At 40.6% G+C, this 23,387-nt stretch overlaps 1 protein-coding gene across 2 annotated transcripts; it reads right to left on the reverse strand.

The window, feature by feature from the left end:
* Window positions 1-20,760: 20,760 nt before the first annotated feature.
* On the reverse strand, window positions 20,761-22,704 carry c1d (C1D nuclear receptor corepressor). 2 transcript variants are annotated; one of them, XM_088384904.1, is made up of 5 exons: window positions 22,584-22,704; window positions 22,361-22,502; window positions 22,214-22,280; window positions 22,079-22,134; window positions 20,761-21,201 (listed from the first exon to the last, which is right to left on the reverse strand). In XM_088384904.1, the coding sequence occupies exons 2-5, from the start codon at window positions 22,496-22,498 to the stop codon at window positions 21,007-21,009; spliced, it is 456 nt and encodes a 151-aa protein (XP_088241030.1). In that variant the 5' UTR covers window positions 22,499-22,502; window positions 22,584-22,704; the 3' UTR covers window positions 20,761-21,006. The 2 variants fall into 2 exon arrangements, with proteins under 2 accessions (XP_088241030.1, XP_088241031.1); XM_088384905.1 differs by having other exon boundaries at window positions 22,361-22,513; window positions 22,584-22,663.
* Window positions 22,705-23,387: the final 683 nt, after the last annotated feature.

The following is a 23,387-nucleotide window of genomic DNA, read 5'->3' on the forward strand; positions in this document are numbered from 1 at the left end:
TCTTGTGTCTTGTCAGCAATCTAGCTGTCTGGCCATACAGAAGGCCTCAGTTTGTATTGATTGAATGAAGCTGGATCTCACACACACACACACACACACACACACTGATGACTTTGTTGCAGATGGAGGGATCGTGGGAGGGAGGGAAGAGTGTCAGGCGTGGCGTGATGGGCGAACATCAATCATTGCCTGTCAGCATCGCCCACTGACACCTCCTCCTCTCACTTTTCTTCTGCTTCACTGCTCGCCCTTTGTTTTCAATGGCCGTGCGTGTGTGTGTGTGTAAGACGTGGGCTGTTTGCAGGTGTTAACGTTCTGAGCTGCCAATTAGCTCTCGTGTCTTCTTTTCCCCCTCGCGGGTCATGACAAACTTGATGCGTTTGATGAACGCGTGTTGACTTTTGTTCGTGCACCTGCATGAGTTTGCGTGTTACATAGCTCGCTCACCTATCCAATTAATGCATAGCTGCTTGGAAAAATTAAAAATATTGTGTATTTAACCATTTGCCGACAGTCACGAACTTGTATAAGGTGCAGTAGTTGCGCAACTAAAAACAGTAAACCTTTCTTCTGGGTACTTTCAGCACAGTCCAGCAGATCTTTTTTAAGCGTTTTTAGAATTTATTTGAGGTGTAATTCTACCGTGGACCACTAGATGGCAGCGCATTATTTTGTTTGCCACTACATTTGAATAAAGAAGAATGAAAACAGAAAGCCTGACAATGATCAAACGTTCAAACTCCTGCGTTTGACGCCAACAGAAAGCAATGGATGTACATTTATTTTATACTCGACATAATCGGGTTTGATTATTGATATATACTGAGAGATAATAAATTTGAGCTATAAACACAGAGATTGATACATTGTTTGTACAATATTTTTACTTCTGAAACGTAACAAACACTCCTGCTCGGAATCTAATGATTTATGGATGCTTCACAGAAAAATATATATTAATTTTTTTTGACTTTGCAGCAGCAGTCTCGAGCACGTTCTCTTTACGCACTGCCAAAATCCTCAACAGCTCGCCTGTTTGTTAGCGAGAAGCCCGAGTGAGTGTTATTTGTAGCGCCAGTGGTTTCAATTAGCGCTTGCTAGGATGACGGATGGCGCTAAGACAATGCCGCGCAGACTAGCAGCTGGCTAAATGTGTCCAACTTTGTGTTTCCTTTTGTGTGTACGTGTGCATTCGCGCCTTTGTTTTGACGCCATCACTCCTCCGTTCAAGATCATATATTTCATCTTCATTAAGCCGTGTTAGGGTGTCGAAAACGCAGCAGAAATAACATCAAATAAATGCAAATACATTTAAGGATCTGTGAAGATTCACTTGGATTTAGCGGTAATGTGTCAATTTGTGTCTATTTTTCTTTTATGAAAGTGGTCAAATATACTTGTTCAATAAAGTCAGAGTGAAAGAAAAGACAGCTTCTTCTTCTTCCAAGAGTGAATGACTCGTGTGTATTATATAGTTGCACAGATGGAGTCTATGAATGATTAATAGCAGGTGATGTATTTCACAGCACGTCCAAGGTAATCTCCGAATAAAGAATTACCGTCATGTCACCACAATTTTTTTAAAAAAGCTGAAAAAAACATAAGCTATTTATATCCATTTAAATGATAATAATAATGGTCTTAAAATTGGTTATTATTGTTTGCTTCAAAGTAGCTAATTGTGCATACTTATTGTACTGGACATACATTTGATATTTATGAGCGCAATGTAATGCATCACATTTACTCCATTACCATTTGAAATATTAAAGACCCTACTTTGACCTTAACACCATAATAAAGGATAGAATTGTTAAAAAAAAAGAAAGAAATGATGTGTAAAATCGAGAAAACACAATAAATGTATGCAACTTCTACTTTTTTGCACTTATGAGACATAAAATTAAAATCTGAAGTTAATGCTTCTTTTTGGGGGTGTATAATCAAATATGCATGCATTGTATTTTTGGAGTCATTCATCTCCCGATGTCCAGCAGGGAAATACTACATATTCATAAATCATAGGCAGAAGTTAATCTGGGATTCAGGTCTCGGTTGAAGTCAGGCTGCTGTTCACAGTTACAACAGTGACCTCTAGTGTAGCTTTTTCACTGGATGTTTTTAAAAAGTCACACTTCCCTTGCCCTCTCAAATTTTTTTAAAAAATATATTCAATCTGCAAATGTATGTTTTCTATTTGAAATATTGATCAAACAAATCATACTCATTTGAACAATGACAGACCTAAAACATTAATATAATTTGAATATATAAATTGTTTTATTTTTATCTCATTTTTATCGATAATATTAATAAATAATTATTAAATAAATATAAATTCAATATATAAATAAAAATGATTACATTTCAACAATTACATCTGAAAAATAAAAATAATATTTTATTCTTATTGGGCTACATTAGAGCATTAAAGAAAAAAAAAATGTCCCAAAGCAGTAAAAGAATTCTGTATGACGTATTATACAGGTGTCCCTAATGTAGTGCCCAAAGAGCGTACATATTTGCAAACGTATTCAGCACGAACCGCAACAGAGTCCCAAAGTACTCTTCCCGTCTCCCATACGCGCATGCTTGTGGTGCACCAGCGAGCCCTTTAGCCTGGAGCATCGCACCATAAATGCTTGATGCAGCCATATGGACTCGTACTGGCTGAGGAGATTTACAGCCAGGCCTCTCAACAACGCTGCTGGACAAAACAAGGATGTCTGAACACAGCCAGTGCTCTAAATCAGGAGCACAGATGCCAACACTGCTCAACTAGCCCAAAACCATGTACATAAAGAAGATTCACCACCTAACTTTTGGCCCATTTACCTTTTGCACAGGTAGAATTCAGACTCCAAAAAGTCTCTCAGCAATACTGATCATCACATTTTATAAAAACTGATTTGAAAAACAGGTTGACCTCTCTGGTATTATATTTAACTGGTTCAGCTCCTATCTAACAGATTTACTTTGTCAGCATGGATCCACGTTCCTCCAGAATACATAAACTAGATGGTGGGATGCCCCAAGGGTCAATTTTAGGTCCACTTTTTTTTACATGCTAAATGAATATCACGACTGTCGTGTGTTTACATGCACATTCCTCGACATGCTGCTGAACTTCACCTAAGTCAACGCCAGTGTCGGAGTGCCGTGTAAACATCCAGTGTGTCGCCTCCCCCCGCCGGCCCCGAATGCAAGGAGCCCCTCGGCTTCAGCTGGCACGGCCGCCCCCCCAGCCCAATCCGAATAACAGTCGTCGCTTTGTTGGCAGGTGATTGATGACACGTAGGAATTTCATTCACGGCCGCCCCAGTGTTGTGGGGTTACTGTGACGACCAGGTGAAAACAGAGTATGGGAGTCAGGGGTATCTAGTTGCACGGCCTTGATGGTGCAGGGTGGGGTTGGGGGGGGGGTGTAAAAGAAGTTAAACAAACAGCCAAGGTTGTTATCTTCAGAAAAAAAATAGATAAACGCTGGGAATCACCTGGTTGCTTTTTCACAGTTCGTGTTGACGTTCCACAGGTGTGACCAAATGGACACTGAAAACGTACGTTTGTTTAATGTTCAATATTTGTCACCGCCGCACCCTGAAGGACACACACGGAGTGTTACAGGCTCACCTTTATCTATTTCAATGTTTGTTTTAGACAGAAAATAGGATGCAGCGCCCCCTGTCTGCACTAGGCTTAAAATCTCGTTCGAAACCTTGCACCTCGGATTCATCCCCAGAACTTCAAAGTTGCGAGGCAGAAATGCAAACAACGTGCTGCCCCTGAGGCGCTACGTTTAGTTTAATTGGTTTCATTTGAGGGTCGGAATTCCTGAGTGGGAATCGAATGTCATTGGGTCCTGATTGTGCGAGCGATGTTATCAGGAGGGGAACGAAGCGAAGAACATGAACGCAATCAGCAGGGTCACAGCTTTGACCAAAGCCATCCATCACGCCGAAGGGAAAGTCGACACCAAACGCAATTTTTTTTTTTTTTCACTCCTTTTCTTTCCTTTCTCACTCGCCGTCCCGATGAAGTGTCGACTGAAACGTCAGGCGCTGTGACATGGACGCGCCGTAGCGTAAATGCTACGTGGGGAATGCGAGAACCCATCCTGGTTCCCAAGTCGATGGACGTCTATTCGTGCAGTATTTCTCTAACCTTTTCATCAAAATAAAAACTGCAGACTGCATCCAAATATCCAAAAACAATAGACTGCTCTACTGCATGATTCCGATACACTTGAATTGAAGTCCAACAACTTGGAAAGCGGAAAAGAGTCCAAAATGAGGACGAGAAGGAAGGCGGGAGACATTTTGAATGTTTATTGCCTTTCCATTGGCTTTTGTGGGGTTTTGACAAAAGCGCCATTAATGAGACGCCAAAAAAGGGAAATAAAATGCTACTGATGACATCTGAATGAAGTTTGAAAGTGAGTTTGTCCAGGTCGACCGCCATGGCAAGAAGAAGAGGCGTGGTCGGGCATGCGTGCGGCGCCCTTGGCCGACCCTCCTCAAATAGGATGTCTGGATGTGTTATGGGGGCTATTGTTTCCTCTAAACATCTAGCACCAGGGCAATAACAATCGCATCAGGCCAAATCGGGTTAGCCCGGAATGGAATTAAACCCGCCGCGACCCCGCTGTCTGTTCGCCTCGCAGGCTCTCCATTAATAATGTCTAATCTAATCAAAGGCGCTCGGATGGATGGACGGCAGACCTGCGTGTGTGCGAGAATACCGTACGCGTTGGTCTTGACTTAATTGTACGTTTCTTGACTATCTGCGGCTTTGTGTATGTGTGTGTTTCCGTGTGTCCGAAATAAATGAAAGACGGGACAGATGAGAAGGTTTCATCCCCTGCTCTTATCTGTCTCTCCCTTGTAACTGATAGACAAATAACCCCCCTGTGACTGATAAAGAGGCCTTGTTACAGAAGGATGGAGGGATGAAGGAGGGAGGCTGAGGAAAGATGAGATGAAATGAGAGCGGGATGGAGCAGATAGCATGAATTAGGGGATGGACTGTGGACGCTCAATGCAGCATTGTGTGGTTAGAAATTCAACTGTGGCTGTAGAGAAATGTTCTTTACAAATGTATGGAGACACTTTCTTGTGATTTTCAATGATTGTGTTCCGAAACTTTGATTGGACTAGTTTATTGTCGCTCCTTTTTGTGTGTTGGGACTTCTCTGCCGGGCTGCAGTATAATAAAGAAATGCAGTCACAAAAGAAGAGTTTCACAACTACTATAAGTGAGGCAGTCAGATCGTAAGAATTTTACGAGAATCGTTTTTTGTTGGGGATAAGGAAGAAAGTGAACCAGACACCTGTGGTTCAGCACTGGCAGATTTTTTTGTTACATTTTTTTTGTCAATATAATTTCTTTATCAGTATATATTTTTCTGTCAATATAATTTTTGTCATAGTTTTTTGTCAATATATATACTATATATATTTTTTTGCACGATTTCGGATTCCTACTTTTTCCACGTTTTGTATGTGCATTAGAGTGTCCTCCATTTTTGTTCGTTTCTCACCCGCGGTCGTCCTTTTCATGGGACTTGAAAGAAATCGTCTTTTGCGGTGTTTGTAACGCTTATTTCAAGCAGACCTGGCACTCACTTTCTCTTTCGGACGCTGGGAAACATTCTTCCCTCCATCATTAGAGCAGGAAACAGATTATTATTATTAGCTCCGAATCAACTTTCCAGGAGCTTTTGGACACTTTTTCGCCTCCTTCTTTTCTCTTTGCCAGCATGTCTGTCTTTGCTCTATAATTCCCCCGTCTTTCCAATCATAAGTCTCGTTTATTGCTTCATTTTTCCTTTCCTACACTCTGTCGAGCCCTCGTTATTCTCGACCAAAGGTTTGCATCACGGCCTCAGATTTTGTTGGACTTGTACGTTGGCCTTGGTGTTTCTATGAAGTCACATTTCAACATTGTCTAAACACACACACACACACACACACACTCCAAGTCTCATGTTTACCGTAGTGAAGCTTCCGGTGTGTAAATCAGCACCGCTCTGTGTCGTTTATATTTTTACAAGCTCTTATGTTTATATTGCCGCTCTTCTTCTTTTATCACGATGTTGAAGCAAGGGAGTCGCTTTTCCATGAGAACTGATGACAACTAGGAACTAAAATTTTGACACTCCTAATATACTACAAGGACATTGAAACTTTGATTTTTGGGTGCTTTCACTGTATACGAGTTTCCGTTTCCAAATTCAATTTTTTTTTTGTTTTCAAACCGGGATGTTGAGATATTAAATATTTGTTTGTGGGAAGAGTATTGAACAACTCAACGATGACCTAAGGAAGACATTCCACTCAGGCTTAAAGGAGAAGAGGCATGTATTGGTCATGATGACATCAACAACTAGATAAGCTGCACAATAAGCTTACCTTGCTCTTGCTCCTTCTGCACTTAGCCAGCAAAACACACACAGTATATACACACACACAAACACACACACACAAACAACCCCAACCCTTGTCTGACATAAACAAGTCTGTAATTTACGACCAATAATATCCTGATTCAATCACCTGATTGATTTTGGACTTGTGTCCACTAATAAATCTCAGATCTTCTTCCTCTCTTATTGAGTCCTCCATCGGATCTCCACTCGGACTCTAACACACACGCACAGACACACACACACACACACGGCTTCTAATGGTATTAGAAAATCAAAGTCTCTAATTTTGTCCACGTATATCCGCAGGGCAGCCAGTAATAGATCCGGCTGTCTTTATATATATCCGGAGATGGACGAGGGGAGGAAAGTAGATGAAGACGGCAGTTTAACCAAAAAAAAAAGTGTTAAGTCTGTTAGCGTTTCAAAGTGGGGTTTACAACAAGGATTTTAAGATTGGTTAAGTTCAGTTTCAAGTCTGGAATTGACTTTAACACAACATTAGGGTTTCAAATTACAGTCAGTTACAAATTAGGAGGTTTAAAGTAGTTTTTTTGTGCGTGTGTGTCATCCATCAGGGGCTCAAGGAGGCGTAGAAGGACAGCAGCGGCGCGCCACAACAGCGTGCGTCCATCTGAAGCTAATGACACGTAACCGTATGCTTGCTTTAATAGCAAATGGGCCCGTTACAAGATGGCCGCCGTTGTTTATTTTTTTTCCGAGCCGCTCGTTTTCAGCAGCATGTGTTTCATTTTTGTTCATAGTCGATAAAGTTTGACGACACACCGGACCTGGGGAGATTTATCTCCACGTGACTGTCTCACAAGTTCTGTTGGGTTCTAACAGAACACATGCAAAAGTCTACACACCCCTGTTCAAGTGCTGTGAAAATAAGATTGGAATTTCAAAGGATTATGGTGTCATTCGGTGCTGTTCAAACACAAAATAAAAAAATTAAATTAAAAAAACAATTTAAATTTAAACGACGGTGGCCGAGAAGGTCCAAAATCCCCATTTGGCCTATTTTGACAATTGCTCAAACGACAAAGGAGGATTAATTTACTAATGGCGCCGTCAGAGAATAATTCGTTTTTTGCTACCCAAAAGTTTAAATGCCACCGAGCAGATTTTAACATGTTTATCTTTTTATTGTCAGTCGGAGAACGAGGCAAGATGGCTGGTCGAGTCTGCTAAACGTACCAAAAAAAAGCCCCTCGACCTTTTCACTCGTGCAGTAATCCATAACGTCACTTTTAATAATTGTATGGCTCATTAAAAGGCCAATCGGCCTCGTTTAGGCATCTAAATGTAAAATTCACGACCACTGCTATTGGCCGGATGAAAAGGTCTTCTGCGGAAGCGGGAAAATCTTTTTATGACTATCATTAGTTGGAGTGAAGCAAACTGGATTGCCAAGGTAGAGCACTCCTGAACACACAATAATGCAGGATGCTTTCTTTTGGCTTTTATGCTAACTTTATTTTTATTTCTTCATATCAGTGCATTTTTGAAATTGATGGTCCATTGGCCCATGACGCTTATGACGCTCGAAGGTACATTAAGCGGTGAGACATTTAGTGCCTTTGCCCTCGTTCGTCAGCGTCACCGCCGCCTCGTGCTTTTAGCGATACAATTTAGCACTTTACGCACACACTCGCAATTTGTCACACAAATCTCGCCGCGGTTCATCTTGCGCGTTCGCTCACGTTGATGCACGGCGGAGGCGGTTTGTCAACCCTGCGGCTACGTTAGGGGCTTTAACGAGAATTTGCGGACGCATCCATCAATAAGATCCACGAGCGCGCACGTGAATATACACCCACGTAATTGAGTGGTGATATCATGCAAGAACTTATCTGCTGAAGTTCTTCAAAAATGTCAATAAATAGCTCAGAAGCTTATCTAGTAAAATGCAATTACTATGGATGGACTTATTTGATGTCACAATAAGAGCTCCTCAACTCACTTCCACATAGTTCCTTGGCACCAAGATGCCTCACATTGGTTGCAAAGTAATATTTTAGTGATGTATCCTGAGGTCGTTACAAAAATATGATTGCTTTACCGGTCTCAGTGTTTCCACTTCTAGATTTCTTTAAGCGCGAGTATGTCGGTAATGTGAGCCTGCTTGTTGCAGTAATCGAAAGTATTTTTCAAATGTAAATCTTGTTGTTTGTCATATTCCAGATGGCCCGAGAATTGGGATCCAGGTCAGGACGCTCTTTCGGAAGACTTCTGGAAAGAGAAGTGGGGAAGGATCGAAAGAGGAATAAATCTTGTGTCGCCTGACGTCATGCGTGTGCGGGGAACGTGATGCGCATTTGGAAATGTGGGATTTTTCATGTAAGTAGTGCTGTAAGAGTTTTTCGGGAAGAGTTGCTGTCATATAGTTTTGATGGTGATGGGCGGATGGGGACCAGGGGGGGGTCTTTTTGGGGCAGGTGCAGCAAGTGGGTTGGGCTCGGGGAACAGCTGCTGTGGGATCGTGGGAGGCAATGGACGGAGATGGAGCAGAGAAGAAGAGAGACGCAGGTTTGATGTGATTGGCTGCCATGTCATGCACATCCTTCATAAATCTGTCGACCTTCGTCTCCCCCGCTGTGTTGTGTATTCTGGGCCCTCCGCATTTTCTGTCTACTGCAAAGATTTCATGAACTCATGAGTACAGCTGGGTCGCACTTAAAAGCGGCGATTTACGACGAGCAGAAAAGCATGACGTGGTTCATACGAGGTGGACGGTGCAAGTTCCTCCACGAGTAGCAATTCAATGATTATAAAATCCTTCAATAGTTGAGGAATTTGTGTACTACCACAACTAGAACTACCTTCTACTCCTAAACTTCCTTTCAAAATAACACTACCACCTCTAACTACTACAAATTAAACCACCACCACAAGGCATTATAGTAAAAGTGTAATTGTCCAGCTAGCGATTTAATTGGAACATTCCTAACTGTCATCCAAGTGTAAAAATAAGCGAGCCACCGTTCTGTCAATATTAAAATGAAGTAAAAAAGAAGAGAGCACACAAACAAGCCCCCTTTAGAGGTTGTGCTCATAAACAGAGCGCCATCGAGAAGGTCTAAATAGAAGGGGAAAAAGCTAATAAACATTTATGGAGCGCTCGTAAATCGCCTGCGGTGACAATCAAGTTTTGTTATTCCCGCAATGTCATTTCAATGCCCTCTGCTGGAGACACCATTATTCAATTGACACCCCCCCCCTTCATAACCCTCCCACCGTAATGACATCATCACCACCGGCCATTAATAACATCCGCTGAAGTCTACGTAGGAGTGACAATGTTATTTGCAATTTTCTTGACCACTACTTTTGTCTTGTGTGTCGCGATGTGGAGCAAAGCATGCTGGGATGCCGATGTGTGGTCTGGTGGGACAGTGATGGAGTGAGTTGTGTTTGAGAAGCTAATCAGCGTCACGGGCCATAGAAGGAGCCATCTGTCTCACGCCGGCTAAATAACCGAAACGGAGCAAATAACCAAGTTTGACCACGTACTGTAGCCTTTTGTGGCTAATAGCCGTCATTAACCCAGATGTGGCTAAATAAGAAAAAGAACATTCATTTGCCTTTTCATTGGAGTCATTTCACGAGGACACATTACCACGACTGACACTCCTACATACTTCTCCAACCACTATTAGCACAACTACTGCTAGCTACTAGCTAACTACCACATGTGCTCTCTATATTTATCACCTACTTACTGTTTTTTTTTTAAGTTATCAAAATGGGTACAGTCTAACTGACAGTAAAAAGCAATTGTAATTTTTTTAAGTACATTTCAGAGTCTATACATTTTTTTTTTTTGATTTAGTAATTTTCCTGAGTACTTTTACCATCTCTGAAGTGTGTAACTATGGCAAGTCAAGGCATTTTAAAACGTGCCGGTGCCTGCAGCGGGGCCGCTTTTTGCATAGCTACGCGCTGATGTCTCCATCCAGGCCTCAGTGATCCTTCAAAAAGTCCTCCAACACGTCCCCTCAGGTGAGCCTCTGTCATACTGCAGACAGATAAAGCTCTGCGAGGGAAAGCAAAACGGAAGAGGAGCCTCAAGAGTTTCTCCCGGAGGCCATTGGATTGTTTTTTTTTTTCTCCTGACCTGTCACGTTGTGACAGAAGGCCTAATGACGGGAATAACTCCTTCAAAGATGAGGAATGCAGGTTATGGCCTCATGTGTGTGGATATTTGTAGCCCACTTATTCGTATGTGCAGTTGTCTTTTTTGGTAATTGGGTGTGCAAAACAAACTGAAATTTTTAATCTAGGGATGAAAATAAAATGCCACTAGCAACACACAATGCAAAATGCCAAAGGCAGGATAACAAACAGCAAACTTAGTGCACCTAACTGAGCAGAAAAAATATTCTCGCACTACAGTTAGCCTTTCAAGAAGATCCCGCACGTTACTGGATTCATAACAGTATTAATAATAATGGGTTGCGAACGAACAGTAGAGTGAGTGACCATCGAGAGCGGGCAAGTTGTCAGGCTGCCCCTGGGGTCCTCAGAGGTATCGGCCATCTGTTTGCGCTGCTATTTAGCGGCGTGGACGTGTGGCCGTTTTCTGCTTAATTAGGTCTAGTAAACAGGCGGCCATCAGAAAGCAGCTGCTAACATCACCATTAATACAAATACACACACACCCAGCGGGTTGTGAAAACAAAAGATTAAAAAATAACGGCAAGGGTGGTGTTAGGTCTATTCGTTTTACTCGCGAGGAGAATTACGTAGAAGGGTTGGTTACAGTCCTCCACCAATTCTGAGCTTCTCTTCCGCTATCTCCTCTTTTTATTTTGGGTTGCCCTGGTTGCAAAAGACGTTGCTATACTAAAGGGAGGGGAGATTGTGGCTGTAGCAACGCAAATTACCATATTTTCCGGACTATAAGACGCACCCGACTATAAGGCGCACCTTCAATCAATGGCCCATTTTAAAACTTGGCCGATAAGGTGACGAGCAAGGTTATGATGGGGAAACCCTTATGATGATATTAAAGATGGCACAGTTACAAATCTAAATAATCAAGGGGCACATTTTTTCAAATAAACAATATTCACAATGAGTAATGATAAGTACTAAGCACTCAGTTTACACACATGCTATTGCAACATGTTCACATAGCTTTGCCTATGTTGTGAAATGACTAAAGTAAAAAACAAAACTAATTTAGCAAAAACAGTAACTGAAAAATATACACCTTTCTTGCACTGTATGTATTTTTTTTTTTTTTAGACCCAATGGACAATTTTTGACCACCAAAAGCCAGTGAGAACGCATTTGCCAAAACCTATTCTTGGAATCGACAACAACAAACAATTGTCTCAAATACTCGGTTACTTCCCACTGCTGGCTTTTCGTACAGCAAAGTTGTAAACTTGCGCGGGGGGGGATAAAGTGGATGGCGCTGGACCTTAGCCAAATTTCCACCGGGCATTAGCGAGCAGCCAACTGGCGCAGGCCTCATTAAAGAGCACAGAAACCTATAACCATTAAAAGCCCATTAGGCAGCATGTAATTTTGTGGAACTAAATGGCGGAGAGTAATCAAAAGCACATGAAGCCCAGCTGGGCGACTGGGCAAACTGTTTGGATTAGCGGTGAATCCATCATTGGCAATGGCAGCTTTTCAGGGGGTCAATTTTACCCTGTGCAACTGCTACTCTTTCTTTTCGTCACTTGTTTTTCTGAACCGTGTCAACGAGATTGTTGGTAATCTCCGAATATAAGATAAAAAACAGTATTGATACGGGGGTGAAAATAACGATACGCCGCGATGCATCGTCATAATTGTTAACGATGCAATCGTCCGATAGGAATAATCGTCACAGATGTGATTCGAGGTAGATAATAGGCGAAGAAGAACGAATTGAATCGTATTGCTACATAACTGGAGTGAATCGTATCCTATTGAATCGTGATCGGAGGAAATCATATCACATCGTAATTTGCGTGCGTCCAACCACATCGTAATAAGAGTGAGTCGAACCGCATCATAATTTTATGAATATTATCTCAACACAACTGGAATGAATCATATTGTTTGGGAATCGGGGTCAATCATCAACATGAGATTATCTGTGGAGTGATTCGTATCACATTGTAGTTGGAGTGAACCATATTTTTTCTCATCACTGTAAATGAAGTGAATAATTGTTTTCCAATCGTATTAGAATCGGAATGAATCGTTGTAAAGGATTGTGTTGAAATTCAACCGGACCCGGAAGTATCGAATTCAGATTTATTACCTATTTAGGAAGCTGATGACTTAAACTTCTACACACAAAAGTGCACAAACCAAAAAAGTAAAATAAGATGTTAAAGTTATGATATTGAAATTGTGCAAAGTTGAGGGCAAAAGAAAAAATGGGGATGAGGAAAGCAGATGACCTCATCCATTTGGGATGGAGTCGGAGTGGGAGCGAGGGGAAATGGAGGGTTTCTTCTTTCAGCACCTCATTTTGCTGGCGCTCCACATGTGTCTATTTAGGCAGCAGCAGCACGTTAAGAAAACCTCAGGGCGTCACACGCAGGCCATTCCTCAAAAAGCAGGCCGGATCGACAGCACTTGACAGGAAGTGACTTGTGTTCCGTTCCCTGCGCTCGAGACAGCTTTTAACGCTAATCTGCGCTGGGAACAATTTGTCCGAATGCTAATTTATCCGTTTTTACTGATAACACAGCTAGCAAATCCTGACTCAATCTGGTCGAATTTATTTCACGCCAACGTTTGACACAGCCAAAAGTTTCATTTGCAGAATTCTGGGGGGGTTTTTCCCCCCAAAAAATAATTTGAGTAAATTACTTACCGTATTTTTCGGACTAAAAGTCGCTCCGGAATATAGGTCGCATTAGCCATAAAATGCGCAATAACGTGGAAAAAAAACATATATAAGTCGCTCCGGAGTATAAGTCGCATTTTGGGGGAGATTTATTCGACAAAATCCAACACCAAGATCAGACATGAACGAGCAACAACAGAAAATTACGGTAATTTATTTTCACCACCCAACAGACATTAGCTAAACTACTCTGTCAGATCTTTACGGCAATCTTCCATCACGTTGTTGAATGCCGTCGAGTCAGCCAGCTAGCATGCTGTGGCTAATGCTAGCAACTTTGCTAACAGACCAAACTCTTTGGTTATCACAGACAGCAAGAATGTGATTTTTTTTTTCTGCAAATAGTTAGGTTTTACCGCAGAAATATATATACTAATGGTAAATTGTGAATGGTCAGAGGTGTAACATCGGTTAGCGTACTAATAGTACATTCGGATATGATCGCTCTGCAGCGTTGTGAAAAGTACGCCGTGCTTGGTAGTGAGTTGATGTGACAGCTACGTCCATTTTAACTCAAACCGGGGCTGAGCACCAAATGGAGTCTTGTTTCCTAGCATTAACATTTGGTTTCATGAAATTGATCTTGTTTTTCCTTTTGGAATACAGCCAGTTGTTCTTTCAATTATGCCCTAAGCTAATTGACTTGACTGGAAAGTGACATTCCTGCACAGGGTTGGACCAACGTGGCCGTACTATACTTTCACATTGCAGTATTTATTTATTTTTAAAATTCTTTCAAATCACCCCTCCCTTTGCAAGCCAGTATTTTTTCGAAGGTTTTCTTATTCACTTTAAAGCTAAAAATAAAACAACGAACAGGCGATTGAGCTCACTGTTACACACAACGTGGCTTTAAGTGATTATGTGCCGTCAAAAAGCATTTTTGTTGCTGTACGCCTTATAAATCGGTGCCTTGTTCAAATAAACACTGAAAACGAGCTGAGGTCTAGAGAAATTACACACAGATGATGTGGGCAGACCCACACACACTGAGTGAAAATTCTGAGAGTATAACTGGGGAAGGGCAAAAAAGAAAATAACATATATTATGCGGTGCATCGTACAAACAACATGGATGGCTCAGATTTATCTGGTTGCTAGGCAGATTTTAAACGACACATTGGTCACTTTGGAGTGCAAATAAATCTTTGCTCAAAAGGCTGCAAAATGACAAAAATTAAAAAAAAGTCAACATATATCGCTTCACCATACATCCTTAATTACGACTTTCCTACTACCCTGAGCTTTTCCTACGTTGAAGAACGTTCAAGTGATGCTCTCCACAATCCGCTTCATCGAAACAAACTTTATTTACACCTTCTATGTTTACAATGCAGGCTTATTATAAATAATGAGCTCCCAGGTGGCTTTTAGAGCCCCAGCGAGCCACTTGTTTCCCTTCTTGAAAATGCCCGCATAAGCGTATAGTTTACTGTGTGAGTTTTGAGTTTGCATGTGTGTGTGTGCTGTAGCGTTCACGCCTGAGGGTGGGGAGCAAGCATGCATGTGTAAGCAACGCACATATTTACATACGTGTGGAAAGCGGCCAGCTGTGCATGTGGCCAATTTTGGTGTTTACGTTTGTTAGTGCACGGCGAGAAGCTTCGACTCCCGCATCAACATTAATATAATCACGTCAATGTGTATGTGTATTTCATGCAAACAGTATATACAAACTATATACACAGTACGTACATATACACGCGCAGTATACATGTGGTAGTATAATTTGTGGAATGTTAAATCTGTTACGTTACATTAATTCACCCTGGCTTTTAATTTAAGCTTAAAATCCCGATTGGAACTTTTGAAAACCTAAACTTAGTTGGAAACCTTAAACCTGCTCGGGAGCCCTAATCGGAAACCAGGATGGAATTACTAACTATACCTGCCTTTTTCCTTTTTCTGTGACTTTTAATTCATTTTAAAATGTGTATTCCAACTGAATGACCTTTCTCTCTAACACACACAAACACACACCCCGGTATGACAGCATATTAGCTCACTCTCCAGGGGGTCGGTTCAGATGGTTACGACTGTTTGTCATGAGGGCATCGCCAGTCTGTTACACATTTAGCATGACGCAGACACACAAATACACAAATTCAACTTGGCTGTTTCAAATTACACACACACACACAACTCACTGCCGCTAAATGATAAAGTTGCAGAAAGACACGCACGCGTACACATTCTGTGTCGGTTTGACATTAAAGCCGCACCAGAAGGCCGTCGTTTATGTCTGAATAAACAACTGCTGTAATTAGCCCATATGCAGCCCTCCAAAAAAAAAAAAATAAAAAAAAGGACAATGACACTCAATGGTGACCATTTAATGGCTCCGCATACACACTTAATATAAAATGACTTTCTCTGTTAGTAATGACCTATATTTCACTTTGGCACGCGCAATATGTGAATATTACAAACTATTTTCCATCACGTCGGCGTTGCGGAGCTTCAGATTTGAAATCAGCACAGCTTTTGAGAAGAGGATGCACATGTATGTTTGGGTGGTCTGGCACTCTTTTCCCTTAAAGCCTCACGACTACCGTTGTCTATAAATACAAACTTAAATGCATTCCAAATAGACAGAGCATAAATGTTCAATTATCTCGAGACTGAGAGTCAAAAGAAGACAAAACGTCTGCAAAAACACACCGAGCCAACATGAGTTGTTTTTACATATCTCCCCACTGTTCCCGTAAATATGAAAATGTCTGTAATTATATCATTATCAGCAATGGTTGCCATATTAGCAAGCTGGCCCAAAAATGTGTTTAAAGATCTCCATGGGTGTGGAAATTCACATCACTGGACACACACAAGTGACATTTTGAATGTGTATGGAAATATTACAGATGATTTAATTCCATAAAAAAAATTAAATATATATGTATATATAGAGAAAATATATATAATATATATAAAATAATATAATATATATATAACCTTTAATTTTCCACTATGTCTATCTTCAAACTTTTTTCTTCAAAAATTTAAAAATATCTGTATATATAGATGAAATATGTATAATATATATAAAATAAATTAATATATATAACCTTTAATTAATTTTCCACAATGTCTTTCTTCAAACTTGAAATTTTAACTCATGAAACATGAACTTAACCTTAGTTTGAACTCCAAGATAACTTAAATTTCTATAGTCTTAAATTGAAACCTTGACCTAGACCAGAGACCCTGATTCAAAATCCCACTTCTAATCCGTTGACAAAAACATGAGAGCGTTTACACCTAATTTCGTATCGTAATTCGATTCATCGCGTGATAGGAATTCGAGACCATATCGTTCATCTCCAACTCAGTCACTTTGCTAGAAAGCAAAGAAACAGCTTGTCCCTCCACCAAAGCGAGCGGCGTGTTGCTGGGGATTATCCAATTTCCTTACCGCCTGGCCAGATTGTTAAGTATAATACACTCAGCGGCGTATCTCTCAGTAGGCCACCACCGATGGCTTTGATAGCAGAAGCTGAGAAAGCACTCGGGGAACATGCAAAATGCAACCCAAAAAAACGCCCGCAAGTTAATCTTGCATGAAAGTGAGCAATTCAGAAAACAGTCGGTGGCTCTTCAAACACACCGAGGGGGCCATTTTGTGGCTTTCCGGCTGCGGGCCTCACAAGAAGATGAGTTACTCGTTGCGATGGGTTCGCTCAAAAATGGAGAACAACAAGGTTCCCCGGATCAGACGGCGTCCCTAACGAGGCATTGCCGGCAGCAGATGTTGGTTGGGAGCGGAGGAATAACAGCCAGTGTTTTCATCTCAAACATCTCACACGCAATTACGCAGCCGACGGCACATCACTTGCGGTTCTCTGGCTTTGTTTTCTCAACAATTAGCTTTGTGTTTTCACAGAGAGCTACTTCATCGGGGTCTGGACCTCACGCTTTGCACTGCCGCTTCGTAGTCAATTCTGGACTTGTTTGTTTTCACTCTCGACACCGTAAATTTGTTTGGGTTATTTGGATTATTCAATTTTCTGCCAGTCCTCCGTTTTTTTATTTGATTTTATATTATTCCGCTGTTGTGTTGTACTCTTAAACACGCCATGATTTACATTTATACTGTTAAATTTGTATAAAAAAATTTGCATAGTTTATTGTGATTTACTTAGTTTTTATTTTTTTATATTACTGTATGGTATCTGTATTATTTTAATAGATTTTATGGATTTTTGCTGTTTACAGTTTCTAACATTAGTTTTTGTTTACTGTTCTTTTCTGCCAGATGTCTATTTATTTATTTGCTGTGTTAATACTGCCTCGGAATATTTTTCTATTCACTATCATTTAATTTATATGAAGCATTTTGGATGTCAATAATTTATTATTCATACATCTTTTATTGCATTGATTGATTCCCGGTCATTATTTTTAAAAATATTCTTACTACTGCTACTATTTTGGATTTTTTTTTAATTTATTTATGTTGTTGATGTTATCTAATGCAGTGTTTGTTTATATTTCATTTCATTGAATTTTATATTGTTTGGGGCTTTTTGAGGGATTATTAGCAGAAATTAAACTTTTGAGAGAACCAACAGCCTACAACGATCCTAATTTGAGATTAAAGTGAGATCCTGGTTTCCTCATACCTGTCCACCGTGATGACGCTTTAGCACCATGTTGAATCGTTGACCACATTTTAGTCGATGGCGTTTGAACGATTGGCGCCTCGTTCCCCTTGACCCAGAGGGGCCCCGAGCCTAGGTGCATGTTAATTAAACCAAACATAAGATAACGAGCCCACGCTATTACTTATATTTTAGCTCCGGGATTACAAATGTATTAGTCATTCATTCATCATTAACCACCGCTAACAAGGTGTCCTTGAGTAAAACACACATTTAAAAAAAAAATGAATTCCCATGAGGAATAACAGATATAGAAATAATTTGTTCCAGGGATAAACTGTGACAATTGAATATCCCCAAAGTGCCCAGACCTGCTTTGATTGGTAAACGCCTGAGAGCGGTCTTAGATCCGATACTTATTCTGACCTTCTAAAGTGCAGTTGTATGGACCAGGCTGCAGGAATCGGGTCACACCTGCAGTGTCTGGCAGGGTGATGAACGATGTTGCTTTAAACTCGAGAAGCTGTCGTCTTTTTATGGCAGCCAGTGTTTACCCGCCATGGAAGGTCCATAATGACCACTTTTGAAGAGTCGCTTTCTACTATATTGTAAGGACAGAGTAGTCCTCAAGACAGAAAAAAAATAAGTGCTTCTCCTACGTATAACTCCACGCAGTCTACATCAATCATCCATCACATGCACCCGCAAACATGACACAACACGCACGTTGTGGAGTGTTGATCTTCTCCACTGTCATAAGAGGGAATGCAGTCCAAGTCCCAAACCCCAAGTGTCACTCAAAAACCCAGCAGCAAGTGGTCAGTTGTGTTGGACTGCCCCCTAAAGGCTGTTTGATGCAACTGCATGCCTGTTATCCAAGATGAACACTGCAGGTATGTAACTTTTCACAAAAAGGTAAAAAAACAGATCAAGCAAATGTAATCTAAATAGTTCCAATAAACTATATTGTTAATTTCAAATTGTATCGTGGAGGGAATGGCTGGTTTTAACATCAGGTTCTTATCCTGAACTGCTGTGCATTCCTGGGAGATATCTTTCAACGCTCCTCGGAAAGACTTGCCAAATTCCTGCACGTTTCTTCTCTTCGGTGGACAGAAAGTGATTATTTCGAAGCAACAAACACAATGGAAATGTGGCTTGCTTGTATACCACGGAAATGTGCTGTCAATACGCCGGGCTAATGTAAAAACCACCACGCAGGCAATAAATCAGAAATAATACGAGGATGTTCCTCTATATTGTATTTTGTGGAGGATAAGAATGGTCTTTTTTTTTTACTCTCTCAGGCTCCATCATTCACAGCACGCTCGTAAAAACCGAAGCCCGCCGCGGCTTTATGGTACCCGGCACTGCCGTTAGGTGCCTCCCGCATCATCGAGGCCTGCGGGCTGCCTGGAGGAAGGCGAACCGGGGGGATGAGAGGGCTTATTGATGCGCAATAAACCTTTTATTTTGTTTTATTTTATTTTTAGGAAACTGTGTGTTTGCTTTACTCGAAAGGGAACTAAAATGCAACCGAGATAAGAGACGGGGAGTGAGAAAAGAGAGATACATATAGACAGATAGACACGAGCACACACACACATTGAAGAGGGCCCCCGGCGGCCATTTTTCTTCGGCGGTCACACTCTTTTAGCCTCCAAGTCGAGGCATTCCTCGGCAAAATTTATATCCAAACAGCTGCGCTCTCATCCGCCCCGGTGCACGCGCGCTCCTCAAAAACAACGCTGTCCCGAAGACGACCGAGGCAAATCTAATCCATTCCCCACCTCCGTTTTCCGCACATTCCAAGCAGCTGCTCGGATCGTACACATGTGCTTTGCGTTGCCTGCTTTGACGCCTCGTCCGGTAGTTTCACGCCTCGGAAATTTACAATTTTAAATAAAGGGAAATCTCAGTTTGATTCGCAAAGTCACCGTGACAAACTCACCTATTTGCACCAATCATTTTTTTTTAGTCCTTCTATAACATATTTGAGATAGCTATTAATACTATTAAGATTAGCATCTGTTCTTCAAATTTCACCTCCTGAAGGCGTACGATCATTCAACGCGAAAAACGATCATAAAAAATTTTCCACCAAGACCACATGCCAAAATCTGACACGTCTTTGAGCGGCGTGGGGAACAACTAAAAGTCACAAAGAAAGGAAGAGCAGGCAAACGTTGCCGCAGGAACGTTTAGAATTGCTGAGAAGAATGAAACGATAAATTCCCCAGATTGAAAAACCGCCGCGGCCTTGATTAGAAGGACCCACAAGAGTGGCAGGCGCATTAAGATAAAGATCTGGACTCTCCGAGAGTGAATTACACAAAGGGCATGTGTGTTTATTAAAAGTGACAGAGGTTATTATATAGGGAAGTCTCATTATGGCTACACTGTATTGGGCTATTTTCTAATCACAAGTTTTTTGACGCCCCTCCAGGGCACATCCTAATTGTTACCATGAGAGCCACTTTCAGGGAGCAATGTTCTGCTTGATTTACAAACAACACCAAATCACTAAAGAAAACACAAGCGGCCTATCAAAAACTATTACACAAAAAAAAATAAAACATTCTTGCTTGGTTTTGATAAAACAAGATTATTCTGGTCACATTATATTGAGTTGTTTCTAATATTTTGCTTTCTACATCACAAGAGTTTGACAGAAATGTTTACGTTGTTAAATCGAGAAGGGAATTCATGAATATTTATATTATGCATTTAAATATTGTATTGCCTATTATACTGAATTGGAGTGTACACTGAATCACCTCTGAGGATGAATAAATGTAAAATAAATGTTTAGAAACGACCTATACAGGATGACTGAATTTTCATTAAACAAATAAAAGTGTACTTTTAATACACCACAAAGATTTCCATCATGAATGCAGGTGTTTATTTCAAGTTTCATTCCTTGAAGCAACACACAGTAATGCAAAAAACAACAAAAAATGTAATACTAACTGGATTCACAGAATCACTTTGCTCTTAAAAGTTGCAGAACTATCATAAAAAAAATCAATTAAATTTTCACGATGCTTATAATACAGTCCGACATTTTGTCAGACATCATGAGTCCAAAATATGTTGGATCAGCTCTGCATCATTCTAAAACATCCTCACTTTTTCTTTGTCCGCTTTGCTGGCTGCGCGTCAGGTGTTTTGCTGTCCGCTGCTTTTTTTTTGGATGGCTTTGCCTCCGGATCAAAGAGGGCGTTCCTCATAAAGCGTCCGGCGGCACCTTTATCCAGACGAGCTGCCTTCTTTTTGTCCGTGATGGCTTTCACTCTGCTCATATAAGTCTTTATTCGCTCCTGATAGGCACACAAACGCACTAGTGATGGACATTGTCCATATCTATTCTTCAAATTACAATTTAATTCTATATTAAATCAAATACTTAGAGATTTATTCTGCAAGTCAAAATATTTACAAAGAACAATTATAATATCCACTAATATTAAATCCTCCCATGAAACCATATGTGGCATGTTACGTTACATTTTAGTACTAAAACATGTAAAAAATTTAAAAAAGCTTAAAAAAAATAATTTGAACATGGGGTACTAAAGTTAAAAAAAAAAAAAAAAAAAAATCTTTACTCTCAACAATATGAGAAGTGATAGTTACGTAGCGGTCAGTCGCTCTGGAAGTCCAACCATCACATGAAGGAGGCATTCTTCTTGCCGTTTCCGACGACACAAAAATCGTCGTCTTCAAATCAGCGTACGACTTCGGGACGGCGACTTCCAGCGTGTTTTCAAGTTGGTATTGCGTATCTCGGTTCGAATATGCGTACTCGCTTATTAAACAGCTGGTTTGCCAGAATTTGGTGGCATTTCGCTGGCATGTCCCCAAGCATCAGTTTTAAAAGTAGATAAAGCTCGCTTCAGCTTGCTTTTGTGTTATATATATATATTTTAAAATCCCGGTTAAATGTCTCTGCAGTGCAAATGCAAATCACATATAAACCAGTCAACGCTGGCCAGGTCAATTCAACTAATCCTCCGAATTAAATCATTCAGAGGATTTGTTGAATTGACATGGAATTGTAGAGGCAAGATACAAAATTTATATTGAATTGTGAAGGCAAGTATTACAATGTAATGTTTAAGTGATAATGTACACACTCCTGATACAGATAGTGACTAAATGTAGCAATGGTGGCAAAAAGACCAAAGATGTACATACCAGTTCTTGTTTGATGCCATGTTCTCTTGGGTTGATACCTTGTGTTACCAAATACACTGTAAAAGATGGTAAAAGGTATTTTTAAGAAAAACTCACTTAAAAGAAACGACTGGAGAAAAGAGAGTATTTACTTACTCCAGAATAAAGAATTGAGTGTGTACGTAGACATCAGATCCAGTTTGGCACGGTCTAAAGGATCCAACTATCGACAGAATAATATTTTTAATTTCCACATAAGCGCCAATTCTACTTCAATTTAAGCAAAGTATGAACATAACATACCTTTTGATCCAGTTCATTTCTGGGCTTCGACATGAGCGTGCCCAACATTTTTTTGACAGAGGCCACCGACGATTCGAAACCTTTAAGCTGCTCGTCTATCTCGTAAGGATAGTCGTCCGTCTTACCGTATGCCGCCATGGTTCTGTGGAATAACCAATATATTGATGGTAAAATCCCGCAAGCCTTAAATGAACGAAAAAAATGAAAAACTGTTGATATTTACCTGTAGGATGCTAATTTTAGCGCTTCTTCATTCGCCACGATGGTCAAACCCGGATGTGACGTTAAGTAAACGGATGTGACGTAAGATAAACGGATGTGACTACTCTACAGCGCCCTCTATCTATTGGAGTGTGCACTGTTAGTCATTTATCTAATACTGTATGTAGTAGCGAACCAGTTTGTTCACTTACCTTTTTAAATTACTAATCGAACTCTAAAAGGAAAAATTATAAATAATTGTTAATAATTATAAAATAATTCCAAGATGTCGAGAAAAAGGCACTACGTCGTTTTTGTCTTTTCCAAACAACATGGTGGAGTTACTTACTGTCTCCACAAGAGAGCAGTACCACACCGTTTGAGAATGAGCGCAATGACGTACTCACTGTGTGCTCGCTCAAGTTAGTTGAATATAAACGTTTTCACACCGTTTTGTGATTAAATTAGAGCTTTCACATCATATATTTGGGTCTTTTTATACTTTAAGCCTCACAGCATTTACGTGCAAGCTATACTGTCACATCCAGTGAAGGATGTGACAGTAGGGGACCACAGGAGGACAAATGAAGCAAAAGGTCAGGAAGAAAAGATCAAATTGCCAGCTTTGACCTTTTAGCTTCTTCATTTCAAAGTCAACCCTTCCTTCAAAAGAACCATACAAGGGTGGGACTTTCAATAGAGACCGAGATGTGTTTTACTTTTTTGAGGGACTTTCCATTTGGTACCGGGTGGACTGGCTCAATCCAGGTAAATTGGCCTTAAATTAATTAAAATGCTATTAACCATTCAAGCCAGACATTGCCTG

This window comes from Syngnathus floridae, chromosome 9 (genome assembly GCF_059516105.1).
Source record: "Syngnathus floridae isolate MCC-2025c chromosome 9, RoL_Sflo_1.0, whole genome shotgun sequence".
Taxonomy (NCBI): Eukaryota; Metazoa; Chordata; class Actinopteri; order Syngnathiformes; family Syngnathidae; genus Syngnathus; species Syngnathus floridae.